Source organism: Pyrus communis, chromosome 15, assembly GCF_041283825.1.
Source record: "Pyrus communis isolate YQ-2024b chromosome 15, ASM4128382v1, whole genome shotgun sequence".
In the NCBI taxonomy this organism is placed as follows: Eukaryota; Viridiplantae; Streptophyta; class Magnoliopsida; order Rosales; family Rosaceae; genus Pyrus; species Pyrus communis.
The window spans coordinates 26,264,993-26,286,284 of record NC_142579.1 but is presented as its reverse complement, the minus strand read 5'-3'; the positions used below and the strand labels follow the sequence as shown (position 1 = coordinate 26,286,284).

General features: G+C 37.7%; 2 protein-coding genes and 1 long non-coding RNA gene across 3 annotated transcripts; 2 read left to right on the top strand and 1 right to left on the bottom strand.

The window, feature by feature from the left end:
• The first annotated feature begins 2,137 nt into the window (after positions 1 to 2,137).
• Positions 2,138 to 5,575, top strand: LOC137742301 (HECT-like ubiquitin-conjugating enzyme (E2)-binding protein). Its single transcript, XM_068482135.2, has 5 exons — positions 2,138 to 2,722; positions 3,383 to 3,461; positions 3,569 to 4,333; positions 4,528 to 4,788; positions 5,047 to 5,575. The coding sequence occupies exons 1-5, from the start codon at positions 2,314 to 2,316 to the stop codon at positions 5,204 to 5,206; spliced, it is 1,674 nt and encodes a 557-aa protein (XP_068338236.2). The 5' UTR covers positions 2,138 to 2,313; the 3' UTR covers positions 5,207 to 5,575.
• A 202-nt stretch (positions 5,576 to 5,777) lies between these two features.
• On the bottom strand, positions 5,778 to 8,024 carry LOC137742316 (AAA-ATPase At5g17760). Its single transcript, XM_068482160.2, is given in 3 exon segments — positions 5,778 to 6,015; positions 6,018 to 6,423; positions 6,902 to 8,024. Coding segments are annotated over 3 exon segments (1,488 nt in total). The 5' UTR covers positions 7,886 to 8,024; the 3' UTR covers positions 5,778 to 5,917.
• Positions 8,025 to 18,813: 10,789 nt separating this feature from the next.
• Positions 18,814 to 19,879, top strand: LOC148690785 (uncharacterized). Its single transcript, XR_015956558.1, has 2 exons — positions 18,814 to 18,956; positions 19,484 to 19,879. It is a non-coding gene; the product is annotated as an uncharacterized LOC148690785 (long non-coding RNA).
• Positions 19,880 to 21,292: the final 1,413 nt, after the last annotated feature.

Here is a 21,292-nt window from a genome sequence, read left to right as displayed (position 1 = left end):
TAAACAGCTTTCGATCCTTCTACTCCTTCTGTAAGGAAGTGCCTTCCCCCACTTCTTCTGCTTTGAGTCAAAGCAGTTGAGTTAAGAGAAATCTCGCGTTGATCAACATATGATGGGTAGTTCGCTCCTTATTAGGAGTATCCATGTTGAAGACCGGTGTCCCTCCATGTTGAGGGGCATCCAGGTGATGGTTAACATCCACATGGGTAATGGGCTCGTGAGATTAAGTCTGTCTAGCCTTGTGGAGCATCCCGAATAGTTTCTCATACTATTCTTGGAGGATTTCATTCTTCATTGCTATCTTGTTGTTTTGAGCCTCAAGCTCTTCGATCTTAGCCTAAAGAGCAAATTTTTTTCTTTCCTTTCTTTGCCGGCTCACACTAAACACGAGGGCAGTATCATTCTGTATGTTGTGGCTTCCTTCACTTCCCATGTTGGAGAGGGATGCTTGATCAAAGGAGAGTGTACGAATGATGGAAACTAGCTTGACAAAGCTGGAGATAGTAGGAATAAGTGTCGTTCCCACAAATGGTGCCAATTGTTGATGCACAAAATCAGCGAGACTTTGGAACAACGTAAAGTGTCAAGTTTATGACCTTCGCACAGTTGTTCTGGTCACCTAGTGAGGATAATATGTAAAAAGATAGAGATAGGGAAACAAACACAAGATGTATGTGGTTCACCCTAAGTTTGGCTATGTCCACAGAGTAGATGAGTTCTCATTAATAGTGAAGGGTTTACACAAATACATAGGTTCAAGCATAATCATCATTAGTAGGTTCTAATGACTAGTTTTAGTACAATAGTGACATTAGGGATTCATTGTAGGAGAATGGTCTTCTTTATAGTTGAGGAGAGTTTCTAACTTTCGTCCGTGGTCGATGTGGAACTCTATGAGTTTTATTTTGACGTTGACATGTGTCGTGCTGTGATTGGCCTCCTGGTTGGAGGGAAACCCTTGTGCTTCGGCAGGGGTGCCTCAATATGTATCCTTTAGTGGGTTCTTGAAGGTATGAAGTTGACCGATGCTTGGTAGTCAAACAAACTAAAAAAACTCTATCAATTTAATCTTCAACCTGTTTAATATATGATTGTATATAAAAATAAAAAGAATAAAATTCCCTAGGATAGAGTGAAGCTTCTCTCCGATTCGTGAAAGTTCATTCTCTCATTTCGTGAGAGTTCCTTCTCCCTTTTTGAGAGTTTGTTGTTTACTTCTTCATCCCTTCTCAGTCGCAGGCCCTGGGTGAATCCAAGGTCGGTGGCCATCTCATGTTTCTCTTTTTCTTATTTTATTTTCTGCATGCTCATTGGCATGCGTTTTGTCCTTGATGTTTCGACCTAATCTACCTGTGCTCCATGTTCTGATCCCCTCTTCATCCAATCTATGTTTCTTGTCCACCTCCCTATAACTCTTCATTCACCATCTTATTGACTGCACCTGGCTCTAACCTTTTTCTATCTCACTCAATTTCAGATTTGCAGTCCATTTTTCTTCACGCGACTTGTCGTGAACCTCTCAGAAGGTGCGTACAGCTCCGGCTTCGGTGGAAACACCACCACCTTCCATGTGTATGCGTTTATTGGCATTGCTACTGGTGGGATCTCTTTCACGCTAGTTTTTATCAATTTGTGGCTCAGATCTATTTAGTGTTTGATACAGGAAGGTTGGAGTTTTCTTTTCCACGAATGAGGATCTTTTTCAGATCCTCTTTGTGAGGATCTTGGAAATCCTCTAATCATGACAGTTTATCGTATATCGTGCGGTTAGAAAGCATTGTAAATTTTTTTATTTAAAATTGAATATAAACAGTACTTGACGAAAATTGGTTGCACGATGTATGATGAACATATGTGATTAGAGGATCCAGAGAGGATCCTCATTACATTTCCACCACTTATGGGGCATTGGTTGGCTAGATCTCTAGTATGTTCTGGGGATGGTGGTACACGATGGAGGATTCCGATCGATGGCGGTGTGGTGCAGGCTTTTTCTAGTTGTTTTGTTTTTTGTTGTTATGTTTGGGCCCAATTGTTTGTTTAGGCTATGTTTTGCTCGGAGGGCTCATTTCTTATTTTGTGCTTGACTTGTAATTGAACCTCCTATCATGTATAGTTGTTGTGTTGGTAACTTAGTAATGAATAAACTTTGAACAAAAAAAAATACAAAAAAAAAAAAAAAAGAAAAAAAAAAAAGAGAAGAAAAATTCCCTACAATATTTTTTGGTGAAAGAAAAACCCTAATAATTGGGGGTTGTAGACCCATTTTAAAAAATTCCCATTGTATTCGTTGGAGCTGGCCGCAGTAAAAGAATGTCCATGGAGCTTCAAACCGCTGGAAATCCGAGAAAATGGCGGTTCACATGGGAGGCCCAATCTCACATCCCAATCCTCCGCCTATTCCTATTTGATTCCTGCACAAAACCCTCGACTCAATGCCGGAAGCTCACCGTCCACATAACCCCCTCAGAGTCTCTGGTCCTGGTGAGCTGGGCCGAGGAAGCTCAGGAGGTCTCGCTTAGGGTTCCAATGCCTAGGGTTTTGGTGGACGCTGACTCTCCGGTGAGCTTCAGTGCCCTAGACGATCACATTGAAGTCAAGCTCGTCCTCCTCCTCCCTGTTGATCACCCTATTGTTTTGAGCTTCGATTCTTTACTCAGTTTGGATGGAGGGGAGGAGAAAGCGTTGGAGGGCGAATTGAAGCCACTTTCGTTGGCTTCTGGTGAGTTGGATTTTTTGCTTAATACGTTTGGTTTTGTTCAATGTTTGTTGTATTAGCTAAATTTGTTTTCTTTGCAGTAGGAACAATTGATGTGTAAAATAAAAACACTAGCTTTTTTTGTGTTTTTATGGTTTGATTCCTTATTAAAGTTGTCGTCTGTTCGAAGATTTCAATTAGTTGTCCAATGTTGATAATATTTGCTCAAGACATTGATTCTGGGTTATTGCTTAATGTGTTTGGTCTAGTTCAATGTTTGTTTGTTTGTAAGTTGTATTTGAATGTGTGTAGGTACATTTGCTTTCTTTGCAGGAGGGAAAACGATGTACAGAGAAAAAAGACTACAATTTTTTGTGTTTTTATGGAGTGATTGAGCAAAGTTGTATTAAAGTTGTGGTCTTTTCCTTTTCGATGATTAATGAGTTGGCCAATGTTGGTAATTGTTGATCAATACATTAGTTTTCTGGGATATTGTTGTAAGGGCGTGAATTGTCATGTGGAAAAGTGTGCACATTTTGTTATGTTAATGCCCTTTATTTTGGTTTCTGCATAATGATGTACCTCTGTTTTTTTAATCAGGATTGTTTGTTTTCTTTTCGTGTGATTTTTGTAAACAAATAATTACTTCTTTTATGTAACGCTTGGTTGGTCGGTTGGTTTCAGAGGTTAAGAGTTTATCATCGTCTGGAGTTCACTTTTACTGCAGAAATTGCTCGTTTAAGTTGACTGCAAGTCCCCTGAGGTAAGAATTTGTTTTCTTGTTTGAGCTCATTAAATTGTACTTAACTAACCATTGAAAGTCTCTTTCTTGTTTCTTTGTGATATTTCAACCTTTATTTATGAATGTAGCCAGTTTGTGGAAATGCCTTCAGTCAATTGGCGAGAGGTGGCTGATAACTGGTTTGGGGCTTGCTGTTGTTCATTTGGAGGCATTAGTGAGAAGCTGGTTGTTAGATATGCAAATTCTTACACATGTGTGAAGGGTGTCTGCTTGGTGAACTCTACAAATATTACACTATGCAAGGATGATCTTGTTGGATTTGAATTTCCTGACTTGGGTGAACGCCGAAGATACGATAGTGAATCAGATGGAAGTGGTGACAATGGTTTTACCGAGTCAGAACTTAATCTTGGAAATAATCTCACATGCAATGAAGATTTTGCTACAGAATCTAAATGTGAAGTTGCTAACGACGAAAGTAACAGTGAGGATGTACCTCATCTCTGCTCAGGATCAGTTTGCTCTATAAAAAATGCGTCTGCACCAGGATGCTGTAATCATATGGGAAGTCATGTTCAAAATTATGATGGTGACAGCTGCAGACTTCGTTTTTCTGAAATTTCTTTAGAGGACCAAAAACCTACTAAAAGTACGGAGATCCTGAAAAACCATGAATCTTTCCTAAATGGGTATCTTGAAAACATTTTTATGGTTAGGTCCTCCAATCTATCTATAGATGTTGAGTGGGTTGAATTTTTCTGCCCTCAATGTTCATCACTTCTCGGAGCTTACCCTTGTGATAATGGCAGTGCACTTGTAGATGGTGGAGTTCGATTGTTTAAATGTAATGTTTCCACTGGCCTGCCAGTTGGTGAGCCAGCGGACATATTCAGGTTAGCATATAGTGAACTACAATGAATATATATCTCTCTTCCCCCTCCCCCCGTGGGTACTCACATCACTCACTTGTGTCTTTTGTCCACCTTGTAGTTTTCAGTGGTCATCTCCTTTTCACTCTACAGTATTGAAGTTTGTTTGAGTGTGTCATGGAGAAGTTTAATTTTCAAAAGTTTTATTTCATAAACAGGAAGTATACACTGGAAAGTATGTTCGCAAATCAACTACTTGAGTGTGCAAAAGACGAATTATCTTTTAGGACCGTGGTTAGTGACCTAAAAAGCAGATCTCCCATGGTGCAAATTGTTCTCATGAATACAAATTCTTGGTCTGGCACCGGTCATTGTTTGGCCAGAGAGGGCAATAAAGAACCAGTACCAAAGATAGATCTGCATCCTGTCATCAAGGTGCTATTTTCACAGCGCAGCAGCAGGGAGGAATCTCAAGCAAGGTTAGTTTATCATTTCAGCTCTTTTTGTGTTTGGTTAAATGTGCAAATTATTCATAGCTCATCTTGAAAAATGATGCTAGTCTAGGCCTTAGCACAAAGAGGAATGCATTTTTCTCCTTGCTAAGTAAGTTTTCGATATTGTGTGTTCCGGTCTGCTATGCGATAAAGGTTTGTCTAGTTCTGATTAATTTCTATGTATACTCTCTGCTCATTGTCCTCATTTTTTGTCCTCTAATTTTATAAGATAATGGTATGTAGGATGTTAGAAGATTCAGTAACGAAGGACGTCGTTGATGAAGTATTTATGCTGACACATCAAATAGAAGAACTAATCGAGACTCTTTCTGCAAGAAAGGATATGCTTCCACCTTCCTGCTCTTCATTACAGGGTTTGTCTTTGTCATCCATGCCGAGGTAGCAGCGTATCCTAGATCTCCCGGAAATTCCATATGTATGGAGAAATAGCCCAATCTCATTTGGATATCCGAAATATGGAAAAAGAACCCCCCCTTCTCTACCTAGAGTGGCAGATTCTGTATCGTGGTGATATCTCAACTTGATGTGTAGAGTGGGATGCACACATATTAAAGAGGTGACGACGTATACAAGGGGAGGCGAGTTTAGTGATTTCGTTACCACCATCAGATAGGCTAACTCATGTTTGAATAGTTTAGAAACCCTGTAGCATGTAATATGGATGTTGATGTTCTGTAAGATTGTCCTGTTTTGAATTTCTTCAGGGAGGTTGTAAATTATTGTTGAAGGCAAGAGTTTAGTTTTGAACTTATTCCCGGTGACAGCCTAAGAGTACCCCACACGTTGGCTTACGAGTACTCCAATCGTCGGCTTACGAGCAATCCACTCGTCTGCTAATACCTGTTTTTTCTTTGATTATGGTTACGTTGTTTTAGCAGCATGAAGAAATGAGCTGAGTTTGGCATCACAGACGTGCTCCTTCTGCTTTTTTCACAACAGCATAAAAACAGAGCTTAAAGAAAATATTATCCATTAATATTTACATGACCGCACTCATTTATGTTATGCTAGTAGTGAAACTGAGCCCCAAAATCTAGCAGCAGTCTCTTCGTAATAGGATTAGAGATAATCTCGTTCTAAACAGATGATTGGTTTAATACAAAATGGGTTTTTTAGCGGACAAACGGTTGCTGCTTCTTTTTGTGGCGATTCTTCTGTTATTCCTCACAGATTTCTTGTGTTGCTTCCCAATTTCTGCCTCTTTGCTGCAGGCTTCTTCTCAGCCTCCGCCTCACATTCATCGCCTTCCAATTTCTTCCTCTTTAAAAGCTTGACAAGCCCTTCGAGTGCAGTATCAACATCTTCGTTCTTCATCAGCTCTTCTGCAACGTGCGCTGGAGTTACCTCCGTTTCCTTGAGTAAGTCTTCGATTTCTCCGTAGAGGTGGTGATGGTTATAGATGCCCAAGTAGTTCGAGGCCAAGAGTTTGAATCCGTGGAATGTGCAGTAGGACATATGAATGTGCATGTCCATGCGGCCCGGGCGTAAAAGCGCAGGGTCTAGCCTTTCTTTGTGGTTAGTGGTAAAAATTATGATCCTCTCGTCTCCACAGCTAGACCATAAGCCATCTATGAAGTTTAGTAGTCCAGAGAGTGTTACCTGCTGGAAGCCAAAGATGTGTTAGCTAAACTTCTTGTACTGAGGAGTGCGTTTTCCAGGGTTAAAGCCGGAGAAAAAAAAATGGATTCTTGATAATACACCGGTGTATGTATCAGTATTTAAAACGCTTGGATTAGGACTATCAAAATTCATTCACACCGGTGCAATGTAGAATACAAAAAAACAATCGATTTTCCTTCCAATCCAATGGGGTAAAAAGAGTCGTCAAGGGAAATATAAAAAAGAGCAACTTCCTACCTAACTATGTGGGTGCTGGTGCTTTTCCCCCTTTGATTCAAAAACTAAGAGTGAGGTAGGGTTGGTTGAAATGTAGTGCTAAGCTAGTTGTTAGTTACATGCTAAATAACCAATCAAATGCTAATTAACCCAAATCAAGATTTACCAAATCACAAAGATCAATTCAAAGCATCAAACTCAACAATTTTATATAAGAAAGCAAAGCACTAGGATGGCAAACCTGTGCATCATGCTGCTTTCTTCCATCTGTATGTTGACGATCGGGAAAATCAACGCTACAATCGATGTCTTCAATCACAAGAATTGACCTGTTCGCGGTGCCCAGCAGCACGTTTCTCAGGTCCGACTCCCGAAATATGTTAGTGAGCTGCAAGTCGTAGACATCAAACTTGAGATAATTAGCCATGGCTGCGATCAAGCTCGATTTTCCAGTGCCCGGAGGACCATACAGCAAGTACCCTCGTTTCCACGCCCTTCCTACTTTCTTGTAGAACTCCTTCCTCCTGACAAACCTGTTAAGATCATCGATAACCGCATTCTTGAGCTTTTGGTCCATGGCCAGAGTCTCAAATGTTGCAGGGTGTTCGAGATTGATGGATTCCCATTTGATGCCATCGTAAGGGTTTGAATTCAGTGTGTACATCTTCAAAACCCTTTCTTCATCATTCATTGCATTGGCCCTTTCAAGAACATAAGGCACATAACAATCCAAAACTTTCTCTCTGTACTGCTTGTGGAATGTTAGCTCAAAGTAGCGCTTTTCGGACCTCGGAGGAGAAAATGGATCATTACGGTTCCCCTGTTGTGATTCTGTACAAACAAACCTCCATTTGAGTTGAATCCCTTCATAGAAATCGACCAACTTCTCGCCTTTCTCGAGTCGGATTGTCAAGTTCTTCCCCTTGGGGCTCTTGCTAACTCTGATCCTCTCGGTGTTGGAGCTGATCTTTGTGCACAAATAAATCTCTGCAGCTGCATAGACTTGGTTGCGCGATATTCCATTCGATTCCTCTATGACTAGGGTGAGTTGAGGGGAATGAGTCTTGAAAATGTATCTGATGGTAGATAAAAGGTAGCCCCTAACCGGATGAGGAATGAGCTCGTTGGCCATGGACCGAAATAGCATCATCGAGGCCGCCATGGAGGCGTAGGCAGAGAACAGCGACGACGGAGAGGGCATTTCTTTGGAGGAGAACATGTTCATGGTTAAAAGCTTTGGATCCAGAAGAATTTTAGAGTTTGTGTTGTCTTTCAAGTTTTTGTGAAGTGTTGAGAGGAGAGGAGTGAAGTATGATCATAAATAACAAGGGTTTCTTTTCTTTGTTTGGAATTTCGGTGGTGAATGGATATGTAAACGTGTGGATGCATCTGCGTATGCGTGAGTGGAATCCTACAACAATACAGCCGAGAGAGAGAGAGAGAGAGGCCCCATTATCCCATGCTTTCTTCTTTCTTTCTTTCTCTCTCTTTTTATTTCTTTTTCGTCCTTTTTCTCTCTCTTTTGGGTTTCATCGTTAGTTGTTCAATTATTATAATTCAAACACTAGAAAAGCTGAATTCCGAAAGCTTCGGGAGCAAGCAACGATGTCATGTCTCATAAAGAATTCTCCCATACAACTAGTGTACATGCATAACTGGTTGCACGCTTTGAGCTAAAATCTAAAATTTTTAGCTCAAAAAATTTAGTTTTAATTCAGAAATAATTTTTTTGATTAAACCTTACTGACTTAAATTTTTTAGCCTGAGATTATTAAATAATAAATTTAGGCTAATTTTTTTTAAAGTAATTTTTTAATTTTTTTTGTACACTATTATAATTTAATTTTAGTCTAAATTACCAATTTGCCCCCTGAACTATCACTCAACTTTCGATTTCCTCCCTAAACTTTTTAATTGGAAACTTAAGGACTTAAACTAATTTTTTAGCCGATTTCCCCCTACCGTTAGTTTTTCATACATTTCATCCAAATTAACTTTAAGTCTGATCATGTGCACACCACATAACTCTCCTTTGTGGACAAAAGCGTCACTTCAATAGACGTTTAGACACAAAAGCTATAGAATCACACATATTTGCATAGGTTTATATTTTAGAAATCTAAGGTTTTCAATTATTTTAAAGAATGAAGCGACCGAACTACCCACACTTATTATGCACTTGCTTCCATTTAACAAAAATTTGGATGGAATGAATGAAAAATTAACAGCAGGGGGTAAATTGGCCAAAAAAATTAGTTTAAATCCTTAATTTTCCAATTAAAAAGTTTAGGGGGGAAATCGAAAGTTAGGTGATAGTTCAGGGGGCATATCGGCAATTTACTCTTTAATTTTATGAACATTTTAACCTAAAAATATTTAAATTCCGATAAATATTGAAAAATCACTAAATTTAGGTGAATTTTTAGTTAAAGAATTTTTTTAAATTATTTTAGCCATTGGATTTAAATTTGGGCCGTTAGATCTTTTTTTACTGTTAGATTTGATTATATTCGATCTCAGCTGTTGGATTGAATAAATCCTGAAAGACATACCCATATGGGGTGGGTCCCGCTGGTGATGCCCACACCATTTTTTGGGCTAAATCCTGGGGGGAATTTGACTTTTGTTTGGATTTTAGCTTTTAGCTCACACATTTAGCATGAGTTGAGTTTTTTTTTTAGGGGGGGGGGGGAATAAAACCTAAAAAATAGCATTTAGCCCAGGGTTGGCTTTGGTCAAGGGTAAAAAGACGATGGCACTACACTTTTTTCCACAGTAAGAAAGAAAGAAAAAGGGAAAAATGGACAAAAATGCATGAGAAATTCATGGTTGTTACTTTTCAATTGGAACTAGGGTTTTCTGATAAGAAACCAATTTAGGCATTGCTTGTTTCAGCAGTTGGAATCCCAATTTACACAATTGATTTGGAATTCTACCCATTTTTCGTGAGTACCTTTATAGTTATTTTATGTCGACATGTTAAATTTCTTCGGTCATTCAATTTAAATCAATAAATCAAATTTAGTTATCAAATATTTATCTGCATTACGTATCTTTGGGTACTTAAAAAAATTGAAAATCCTACAACACACAAGTGAACAACAAAAGGTTAATATTCTCTTTTTAAATGCCTCATTTGATCAAATTGGGTTTTGCTTGAAATTTTGTAACTTTACTTTTATTTGCTTGGATTTGTCTCTCTTTTATTAGTGTCTTGTTCCACAAAAACCACAAACAACACAAACCACTTGCGAAGACTATAACATGCATATTATTTTGCTTAAAACTTGACTCATGGGGCATGTCTTGCTACTTTCGGCGTGGAAGAGGAAAGTTCCTCTTAAAGTTTGCCAAGTAGTATAAGTGTCTAACCAGTCAAGCACTTCATCATTCCATTCATACTTCAGCCATGACAAATATCAAGCTCAAATATTTTACTCATCATTCATATACATTAGTATATAGGGAGGAGCTGATTATCACACGTTCTTTTTATCCTCTTACATTTGTGTCATCATTTCTCATATAATTTTGTGTTAAACATGAGTAGATGTGTATAAAGAGAAAACGAAGTATATTTGTGTTATCATTTCTCATATATTTTTTGTGAGGCACACTTTGTAATTGTGAAGACTTGTAATTAAAATTAAAAAAGGAACCAGTTGGTGGCTTCACCACGACAGTTCACTCTTTCGGGGGTGGGAAGACTCACATAATCATTTCAGTTTTCCTTTGAGCACCATCATGTGATTCACCAATGTAGGAATCAAACACAGGACGTGCCGTGTATAATACGGACTTAAAATTCATCCCCAACCATGGGCCACCCCGTGGTGGTTAGATTAATTTCATTGAGCTGCATCTTTATTTACATTGTGACTTATGAATTATTTTAGTTAATTTCTTATATTTACAAAAGGGATTTGGATCAAATAAGTTCAACCCAATTCTTGTGGTAAATAGGTAAAAGTGAAAGAGAACCTTTGCTAGAAATCGAAGTGAAATGGAAGTAATGTATCACTTCAATTTTTGATCTGGTGTGTTGTTCTAAGGATAAAACATACCTTTATATATATAATTTTTTATTCGACAACACGTTCATGCATGAAGAAAACTTTTCACTACCCTAAAATTTTTTCACTTGAAATTCAATTGTTGTCACCGAAGTGTTTCCTCATACACTCATATGGTGGCATCACACTATATTTAACAACAATTCTACGCTTTTGCTCATATTTTTAGGCCAGCAAGTAAGATCAATAGGGACCAGCCCAATTATATTTCAATCTATTTACCAAATTCTTTCCAACAGCAACGAGACAACTCTCTTTTTTTGTCTTCTTCCAGACAAATTCTTCTCATTCCATATCCTGAGTCATGACTAGGAGTCTTAGCCTGAGACATCCTTATCTTTGTTTTTAGTATGCCGAGAGCTCCTACTTTGAAATGCGGACAGCTCCTACTTTGGAATGCCGACACAACCCTTTGGTCTTATGGTATGTTGATCTCGTTCTTCGTTTCGTCTTTTTTGTTATAAAACAGCCAAAAACTCGTCATATCTGGTCAGAACCCCAAAACTTTAGTTTCTGTAGCTCAAATCGGAAAGTGTCCTTCGCGAAAGTTGTTCGTCTGGTCGATTACTGTAACATAATAAAGTTAAGGTCAATCCAATCACCACAGCTCCAGAAAATTAGGTACGAACAAGACTGTTCGTCACCTCTCATCAGTTTTTTCTGATTTCGTTTTAGCATTATGGATTCTATTTTTTTTTCCGGTAACAATAGCATTATGGATTCGAATGTCCTTCAGTTCATGGTTCTTTCATGCAAAGTTGTTGGGTCTTATATTTCTTTATTGATGTTTTGAAAGGGAAGACTATTGATGGCATTGATGGCATGGCAGGGGCAAATTGACTGCTATTGTTTCTTATTGCATGGTTTTCTGGCTTATTGATTTGGGGGAAATTGTTTATATGTATACAAAAGATTGTGGTTTATTGAACAAGTTCTTGTTATTTTCCCTTTTATTTTTTGTAAATGTGATTTAATTTGGCTTATTTTCTAGACAAATTGTAATTTATATTTAATTGAGTATGTAATTGATCTTATAATTATCATACAAGATCTCATGTCAATTAGTTTTATTAGTCTAGCCTTTTAGAATTAGATTGGTCAGTCAAGGATGATGGCAATCACATCAAGTGATTGCTGGAGAAAATAAAGAGATTGGACGTCAAGATTAATTGAGGAAGGAAGAGGATCCTCTCCGGATTCACTTTGTAGGGATCTTAGGGATTCTTACATCCTATCCGTTCATTGTACATCGTGCGGCCAATTTTCGTCAGATACTTTTTATGTTTAGTTTTAAATAAAAAAAGTCAAATGATTTCTAACCACAAAATACACAATGAATGACTAAGATGTAAGGATCCTAAGATCCGGATGGAATCCAATTCCATTGAGGAAGGACTTTCTAGTCAAAGAAAAGTGTGTAATGTCACCTATTTAATAGGTCCTTCACACTCAAATGATGACATCTTTTGCAACGCAAAATATCCATATTGCATTTGAGTAAGCAAAGGAAGTTGTTCTACACTTTGTTCAAATCCAACTGTGTGCAACCCTGTTGTGTGTATGAAACGTTCAAGATTGAGAGGACAAGGCTCGCAAGGTTGTGTACTCGGGTCTTGTATGAATCTTGTAAACTCTTCATCTTTTTCTTAGTGGATTATTACTGGCAATCCTGCCCAAGGGTTTTTCCTCTTTGAGGGTTTCCCTTGTAAAGCTAATTTTTGTGTGTTTGGTATTTTTCTATTTTGCTTTGTCTTTTTCAGTTCTTTGCACAAAACGGGATTAAAATTGAAATTCAATCTTTTAGTATGAGTTCTTGGTTTTACTTTACATTTTCATTTTTTATTAAGTTTATTATTAATCTTGGGTTAAGCTTGAGATGTAATGGTCTATATATCTATCAAATAGTATGTCTACACCTTCAGTGCTTGGTTTTACTTTACATTTTCATTTTTTATTAAGTTTATTATTAATCTTGGGTTAAGCTTGAGATGTAATGGTCTATATATCTATCAAATAGTATGTCTACACCTTCAGTGCGATTAGCAGGAATCAATTTGTCCAAGTTTGATCCGATTCCTTAGTATTTTGTAAAATATGACTATGGTTTTCATTATTTTATATTTTTTGTGTTTTGAATAAACGATATTATCTATACTAAGAAGATGAGAAGTGAGCTAAATCTAACAAGAGTTAAATTAAACATGGTAAATACCAAAAATATATATGACAATATTTGATAGACTACTATTCACACTTTAACTAATATATAACTAGCGACACTTCCTCTCAAGTTGGAGCAAAGATGTCACGCATGCCCAACTTGTCAAGCGAGTTGGAAAACACACTATTAGACACAACCTTAGTAAGCACATTAGCAAGTTGATCTTCAGATCCCACAAATGGAAACCTAATAATTCCAGCATCCAATTTTTTCTTGATGAAATGTCGATTAATCTCCACATGTTTTGTTCGATCATGTTGCACTGGATTATGAGCAATCTCAATAGCAGCCTTGTTATCATAATAGAGTTTCATAGCACCCTTGGGTTTAAATCCAAGATCTCTCAACAATTTCTTCAACCACAACAACTCACATACACCATGAGATATACCACGGAACTCAACTTTAACACTAGACTTAGCCACCACTTTTTGTTTCTTGCTTCTCCAAGTAACTAGATTACCACCCACAAACATAAAGTATCCAGATGTATATCGTTGGTCAGTGATAGAACTTGTCCAATCGGCATTTGTATACCCTTCGATATTCAAATGACCATTCTTGGAGAAAACCAAGCCTCTGGTAGGAGCCATCTTCAAGTACCTCAAAATATGGATTACTGCATCCATATGGGCTTCACTGAGCGAGTGCATAAACTAACTTACTACACTAACTACATAAGCAATGTCAGGGCGAGTTTGAGACAAATTAATTAATCTCCCCACAAGCCTCTGATAATGCTCCTTATGAATAGGAACTTGATCCAAAAGTAAGCCCATAAGATGATTCTGCTCAATTGGAGTATCAACAGGTTTGCAATCTAACATACATGTTTCAGCTAACAAATCAAGAATATACTTTCGTTGAGATAGAAAAATACCATGCTTGGATCGTGCAACCTTAATTCTAAGAAAATACTTCAATTCACCAATTCTTTCATCTCAAGTTCAATAGCTAGATACTTTTGAAGGCTTTGTATCTCTTTCTGATCATTACCAGTAACTATCATGTCATCAACATAAATAATCAATGCAGTTAGCTTACCATTTTGTCGCTTTAGAAACAAAGTATGATCTGAATGACTCTGGAAATACCTAAACTTCTTCATTGAACTTGTAAACCTCCTAAACCAAGCTCTAGGAGATTGTTTCAAACCATACAAAGTTTTTCGCAATCTACACACAACACATTTTCCAGGAGATATTCCGATACTAGGTGGGAGATCCATATAAACTTCCTCCTTGAGATCACCATGAAGGAAAACATTCTTAACATCAAACATCAATAGGGGCCAATTATAATTTATTGCTAAGGATAGAAGAACACGCACAATATTAAGTTTGGCAACATGAGCAAAAGCCTCCTGATAGTCCACCTCATAGGTTTGAGTATAACCCTTACCAACTGATATGGCTTTGTATCAGTCAATAGAACCATCTGCTTTATGCTTAATAGTGAACACCTATCTATACCCAACAGCTTTCTTCCTTTTTGTTAAGAAGGAAAACATTTTTAACATCAAACTATTCTGTTAGTTTGTATGTGGGACCCACAAATCCAATGAAATGGTGACACGTGGATTACACAAAATAAGGCTTTTTATTGCAAATGGTCCTTGACATTGATCTAACTCCTTATTTTGGTCTCTGAGTTTCAAAAATCGATAAATTTGGTCTCTGACTTTCAATACTGCACATCAATTTAATCATACCGTTAAAGTTTCGTCAATATTTTTTGTCCCATTAATCATATGGCGCCACATGGATTAACTATAAGGAAAAGGAAGGCACCATGACACCACTAAAGTACCTGGTATCCTGAACTCACTCCTCATTCTCTCTAGTTGGTTATAATCCTAAATCTTATCAAATTTGGATTTGATTTTATTGAATTTAGGTTGAATTTTTTTTTCCAATTGAGGTTGTGGGATGTGAGAAAAATGCCAGCGCAGAATACTCTTCTTTTGGTTCACTCTTAAAAAAAAAATAGTTTCTTATAGTTAATCCACGTTGAGCCATATAATTGGATTAGTGAGACCACATTAACGAAGGGAATAAATTGATGTACGGTAGTGAAAGTCAAGAACCAAATTTATTGATTTTTGAAACTTAGGGACCATTTGCGATAAAGTCAATAACAAGACTTGCCTCTGTCAAAAAAAGAAAAAAAAAAGGAAAAGAAGAAAGAATAGACAGTAGAAATCTTGAGAGTTGGAGAGAAATCAAAGAAAGAGCGAAGTGTTGTGGGAACTCAACGAGACGAAGGCAAACATAGAAGAGGATACACTGCAAGGGAAAGCAACAAAGCATTTAAAGGTGTAAATCCATCCTTTTAATCTTCCTTTGTTTGGTTTCTCTCGGCTTTGTAGGAGAAAAAGAAGCACCTTGGATGTTCAACCTCTCCCATTCCCCGAAGCAAAAATGGAGGTGGGGACTCTAAAGAAGCAACCCTAAATCCTTTCCCAATCTCTCACCCTCCTCCAATGTGGAAAAATGAAGAAAGTATACTTTTCATTATGTGAAGAATGAGATTACAAGACAAGTCTTTTAAGTAGCAATAACTAAGGGAACAACATCCCTTAAATTAAGAAGATATACACTACAAAGTCAATAAGAAAGACTTAGGGGTTGCGGGCTATTGAAGGTGAAAGAAAAGACTTGTACTGTTGCTATGCTAGTCAAGCATAAGCAAAAACCATGAGAGAAAAAGTTTACAACCTTTACAATGTTTACAACCAGCTGTCTCCCAATGCTCCCCCTTAAGCTAGATCAAGAGGATTAATAGAGCCAAGCTTGCCAAGTAAGTGCTAAAATTGAATGGAGGCTAAGGCTTTGGTAAAAGCATCGGCCAGTTGGTCTTCACTGAGTGTAAATGGTATGAATCACTTTGGACTAAACCTGTGCACGTATGTAGTGACAATCAGCCTCGATATGTTTGGTTTGCTCATGAAACACTAGGTTATAAGCAATGTACGTTGCTGCTTGATTATCACGCGTCAGAGACATGGGTGCATAGTAAGAGAACCCTAGGTTCTGACGAAGGCTTTTTATCCATATTAATTCACAAGCAGTTGAAGCCATAGCCTTGTATTTAGCTTCAGCGTTGGAGTGAGCAATAACAGGTTGCTTCTTGCTCTTCCAAGTGACCAAATTGTCCCCTACAAAGGTGCAATAACCAATAGTGGACTTGTGATCAAGGGCATTCCCTGCCCAGTCAGCATTAGTGAATCCCATGATCTTGGTTAAGTTGTGATTTTGCATGAAAATGCCATGGCCAATAGAACCCTTGAGATATCGTAGAATCCTCTTAGCAACATGGATGTGATCAGTTGTGGGCGCATGCATAAATTGACTCACCAGATTGACAGCAAATGTGATGTCATGTCTAGTTATAGTGAGATAAATGAGCTTGCCTACTAACCTTTGGTAGTAACTAACATTGTGAAGAGGTTCTCTTTCCATACTCACTTTCCATTTGCAATCAAGTAGGGTGCTAGCAAGTTTACAATCCAAGAGGTCCGCTTCTTTGAGTAAGTCCACGACATATTTGCATTGGTTGAGGGAGGGACCTTTGTGTGAGGTGGCCATTTCAATACCTAAAACGTATTTCAAGAGTCCAAGGTCTTTGATGGCAAACTTACAAAGGAGTGCAGCTTGAGAGAATTGATTTTATCTATATTATCTCAAGTTATGATCAACATAGATGAGAACAACTAACTTGCCAATTGAACCTATACGGCCAAACAAGGAGGAGTTAGCATTGCTCCTAGGGAAACCCACTTCTTTAAGCACTGAACTCAACTTGGCATACCAAGCTCATGGAGATTGCTTCAAGCCATAAATGGCTTTGTGGAGTTTACAAATCATGTTAGTAGTGGGGGATTGTGGATGGCTAGGCAGGTAACCTTATGTACACTTTTTCTTCAAGTTCTCCATTCAAGAAAGTATTTTTAACATCCATATGGAACAATGACCATCCATGATGAATAACAAAGGATAAGAGCATCCTCATTATGTTCATCTTAGCAATTGGTGTAAATGTTTCCTTCTAATCAACTCTAAAAGTTTGAGTCAAATGTCTTTCATTTGATCCCTTTGAATGGAACTTAGTCTTGTAAATCCACCTACTGCATACTGTTTTTTTTTTCTCGGAGAGAGTTTGACAATACTCCATGTACAGTTGTCATCCAAAGCTGGCAAGTTGCCATTCATTGTGCAGATTGGCTTCTTGCAAGGAGCTTGGTTCAGGGTGACTTGAGATGACACTGAGGAAAACTGCATGACTAGAAGACAATTTGGAATAAGATACAAAATCAATGAGTGGATACCTTGCAACATAGGTTACATAGTCTAATAACTTGGTTGGTGGATGATGATCTTAAGTTGGATTCCTTCTCGTATGAGGTCGAGTTGAAATGGATGAGGTGGCCTCAAAAGGAAGCAATTCCACATGAGAATGAGATGACATCTTTACAGGTTCACCAGCTATGAATGGTGTCATTGATTCATGCCCAGATTGATCTCAAACACTTCTTGTAGGTGTGAAGTTTTCTCTATGTTTAATTGGAATAGGCAGTGGGAAAAAATCAAACCAATGCTCCCCCTCACTTGAACGGTCTAATAACTTGTTGATGTAGGGAGCATTTTCCTCAAACTTGACATCTCTGGATACAATAACCTTGTTAGTGTTAGGGTTAAAACATTTGTACCCTATTTGAGTGGAGAATATCCCATAAAAACACATTTGATAGCCTTGGGGTCCAATTTGCCATGATTGGGGAAGGGGGGATTGGGACATGAACAAAACAAAGGCATCCAAACACTTATAAAAGTGATAAATCAATGATTCTTCCCTTAAGAACCTCATAGGGTGATTTAAACCTTAAAACTCAACCTGGTAGCCTGTTGATAAGATAGGCAGCAACAAGCACACCTTGTGACCATAATTTCTTGGAAACATGCATATGGAGCATGATCACCGGTACATGGGATGATACACCATGTGTCACTATACAAATAGAAGAATATGTGTGCTAAAAAGTTAATAACTTAAAAAATAAAACTTCTCAATATTTCTATTAAAACACGTGGTGTACCACTTGTGTTCCCGTTACAAAAAAAAAAAAAAAAACAGACAGCCAGAAAGCATCATGTACCAATCAACTGATGCACCTCAAGAAGAAAGAACATGCTCTCTCCGCAAATTCTAGTTGGTGTCCTTTTTCTTGCTCACGAGTACAAGACATGGAGGCCAGCTCTTTATATAAGAATTCCACCAAAAGCCTTTTCTGCTAGGAATTCGAATGAGAAGATAAAAATTGAGATTCAAAAGTCTGCAAAAGAAAACTATAGAGAATAAAAGAAGCTGTCTTCTCAAGTTGCTGGAGGATGAGAAAATTTTTATTGTGATCAGAATACGGGTGATACATGACATGTTTTTGTATAAGTGGTGGGAAATTTTCTTTTTTAAATTATTAACTTTTTAACATACATATTCTACTATTTGTAGAATGACACGTAATGTACCATTTCGTATTTTGATCACACTAAAAAATCTCTCCTGAAGAATTGATACAAAGACAAAGAAAAGATAAGCCTTTTCGCAAAGTCTGGAGAACCATGCTCGTTAGGGGTGGGCAAACGGCAGGTCCAGGCGGGTAATCATGGTTCGGGGCAGGTACGGGCCAATTCTTAATATTTTAGAGAACAAACGGGGTGGGCCGGGCCGGGTCCTTTTCATTTACGGGGCGGGATAAAAACGGGTACTCGGACTAACCTGTTTCTAATTATAATGAAGGGCTGAGATTGAATGATAACCTATCATATCATTCAATCTCAACCGTTAGTTTCTACCCTAGGTTCTACAGGAGTCCAAGCCAAGGTTCCAAAATCACAGCTGCTTCTTTATTCCTCCCTCTCGCTCCATCTCTTTCCCTCTCCTCCATCTCTCATGCGTCAGTGCAATCAACCTTTACTGATCGTTGTTGCAGCCACTTTGTAGTGGTTAGCTGATCTTATCTTTGATTTGTAGTGGGTTTTCTTGTTTTAGTCAATTTTGATGATTTTAGTTTCTTTTTTGAATAATATTTTAGATTTAGAATAATAATTTAGGGTGCTTAGATGAAATACTTTTGGATTTGAAACCCTAAGAAATGATCAGCCTTTTGGTTTATGTATTCAATTTTGGGGTTATTGTATGTTTTTTTTTTTGGGTGAATTAATTGCTTTCTGAAATTAGATGAGGATTAATTAACCATAGTTTTGAAAGCATAAGGAGTTTAGTTACTTTAGTACTTGTTTCTTTCGTGGTCGATTTTATGATCTTTGATTTTTCAGAGGTGTAGGGGTGTTCTAATGTGTTAATGAAATTATGTTCAAGTGGGTGTTTAAATGCCAGAGACCATCGACGTAGTTCATCTCTTTTAGCATGATTTATTTTGGTTTGCATGATTTGTCAAAGTTGTATTTATATGTGAACATATTACACATACTAGCACTCTTTTGAGTATATTTGTATTGTTGATATTCAGCCGTTCACCCCCACCGCGGGAAAGATCTCATTCCTGAGAACCAGCAGGAATATGCAGCAGCCTCTTTGAAGCTTAAGTTATGGAAACATGGTCAATAAATCTGTTAGTATTGGAATTCAATGCCATTGGGTTGGCTTGCTTATGTAGTTCTGTGGTATGTCATATATTTTTGGTGAGATTTGAGATGGATTAAATTGTTCATTGGTTTTCATTGTGTTGATTGGTTGAATATGAATTAAGATTTTAGATGTAAGTATGAGTAGGAATATAATCATAATATCTTGATATCTTAAACTCTTGAATATATAAAATTTACGTTGTTACCATTGTAATATATTGAACTCTTGATATCTTGAATATAGAAATGATAATGTGGTGGGTCTGATTCTTGATATATAGATAGAAATAATTCTATGCTTACTGCTCTATTTAATTAATCCGTTCAAGGATACAGGAATAGGCTAGGTGATCTCTGTGTTCAATCTGTGCAATCTGTGTTCAATCTGTGCAACTACATAGAAATGATGTGCAATATGTGCAATTGCTGTGCAATTGTCTTGCACTCTTGGAATGGAGTGATGTTGGACGTTTAATGTTATTGCAGATGTTAATGTGGATGTTATTCCGATTTTAATGTTTATGTAGAAGCTTGAGGCTTGAGGTAGCTTTTGTAATTTTTGAAAACGTCTGTGTTGCTGCAATGCTGCTGTGCAGTTTATAAAAACGTATTTTTGAAAAAAAGAAAAAGCAAAATAGAGTTAGACTCATGAACCTGCCTTGGACCGGCCCGTTTGAAACGGTCCGAGTTAGGTCCAGTTCCAAAACTCAAAATCTCTCTACCCGGCCCGGCCCGCCTCGTTACAGTTTATAACGAGTAGGGCCAGGTTCCTCCAAATTTGGGCCAGGCCTGGCCCATGCCCACCTTTAATGCTCGTGGTAGCTAAAGTTAAATTAAAAACATGAAGCTACAAGTTAAAAGCAAAAGGAAAAAATTGAGTTTAAAACTCAAAGGAAAGGAGCTGCGACCAAAAATCTGCTTTTGTAATGTCAAAAGTAAATTAAAAGCAATGTGGCTTGCTTTTCTTGACGCCACGTGAGTCCTGCTTGGACCTGGAAATCCAAGTCTACACTACACAGAGAAGAAACAAAAAGCCTGCAAAGCTCTTAATTAATTGGGAATTGCAGCTGCCCATGTGGCAACCTAGGGAAAGCTACGGGCTCTATGAATTTTGGACCTTATAAAATATAACTTGGGCCAAAATAAATGGGCAAAGCCCAACGGTGAAATTGGATTCCATCTGCATCCATTTTGTGGAAATCCTAGGAATCTTCACATTTTAACCATTCATCATGTATCGTGCAGTCAGAAATCAGTTGACTTTTTTTATTTTATTTAAAATTAAACACAAATAGTATCTGATGAAAACTGACACACGATGTAAGATGAATGGTTAGGATGTGAAGGTCCCCACAAAGTGGATCCGGAGAGAATCCTCTTCCCCCAACGACATCATGGAGACAGTTTTGAACCACTTCAAACTCCGTAGACGTGAAACATCCAAAAGCACAAAGCTCGATGGACTAACACTACGTTAAAAAAATTAGTCAAATTCTTGAAGTGGTCAAATGGCACAGTCGCATCAATTTCCAAATGGCATGAAGCCGCTTCAAAATTCAAATAGCACAAAGTCGCATCAATTTTCAAATGGCACGAAGCCGTATCAAATACCAAATGGCACGAAGCCATATCAAATATCAAATGACACAAAGCTGCATTAAATTTCAAATGCTCATTACCTACACGAGCTG

Coding starts and splice junctions, on each gene's coding strand:
- LOC137742301 (XM_068482135.2), top strand. CDS start 2,314: ATGTCCATGGAGCTTCAAACCGCTGGAAATCCGAGAAAATGGCGGTTC. Junction 2,723..3,382: donor GCCACTTTCGTTGGCTTCTG/GTGAGTTGGATT, acceptor GGTTGGTTTCAG/AGGTTAAGAGTTTATCATCG. Junction 3,462..3,568: donor TTGACTGCAAGTCCCCTGAG/GTAAGAATTTGT, acceptor TTATGAATGTAG/CCAGTTTGTGGAAATGCCTT.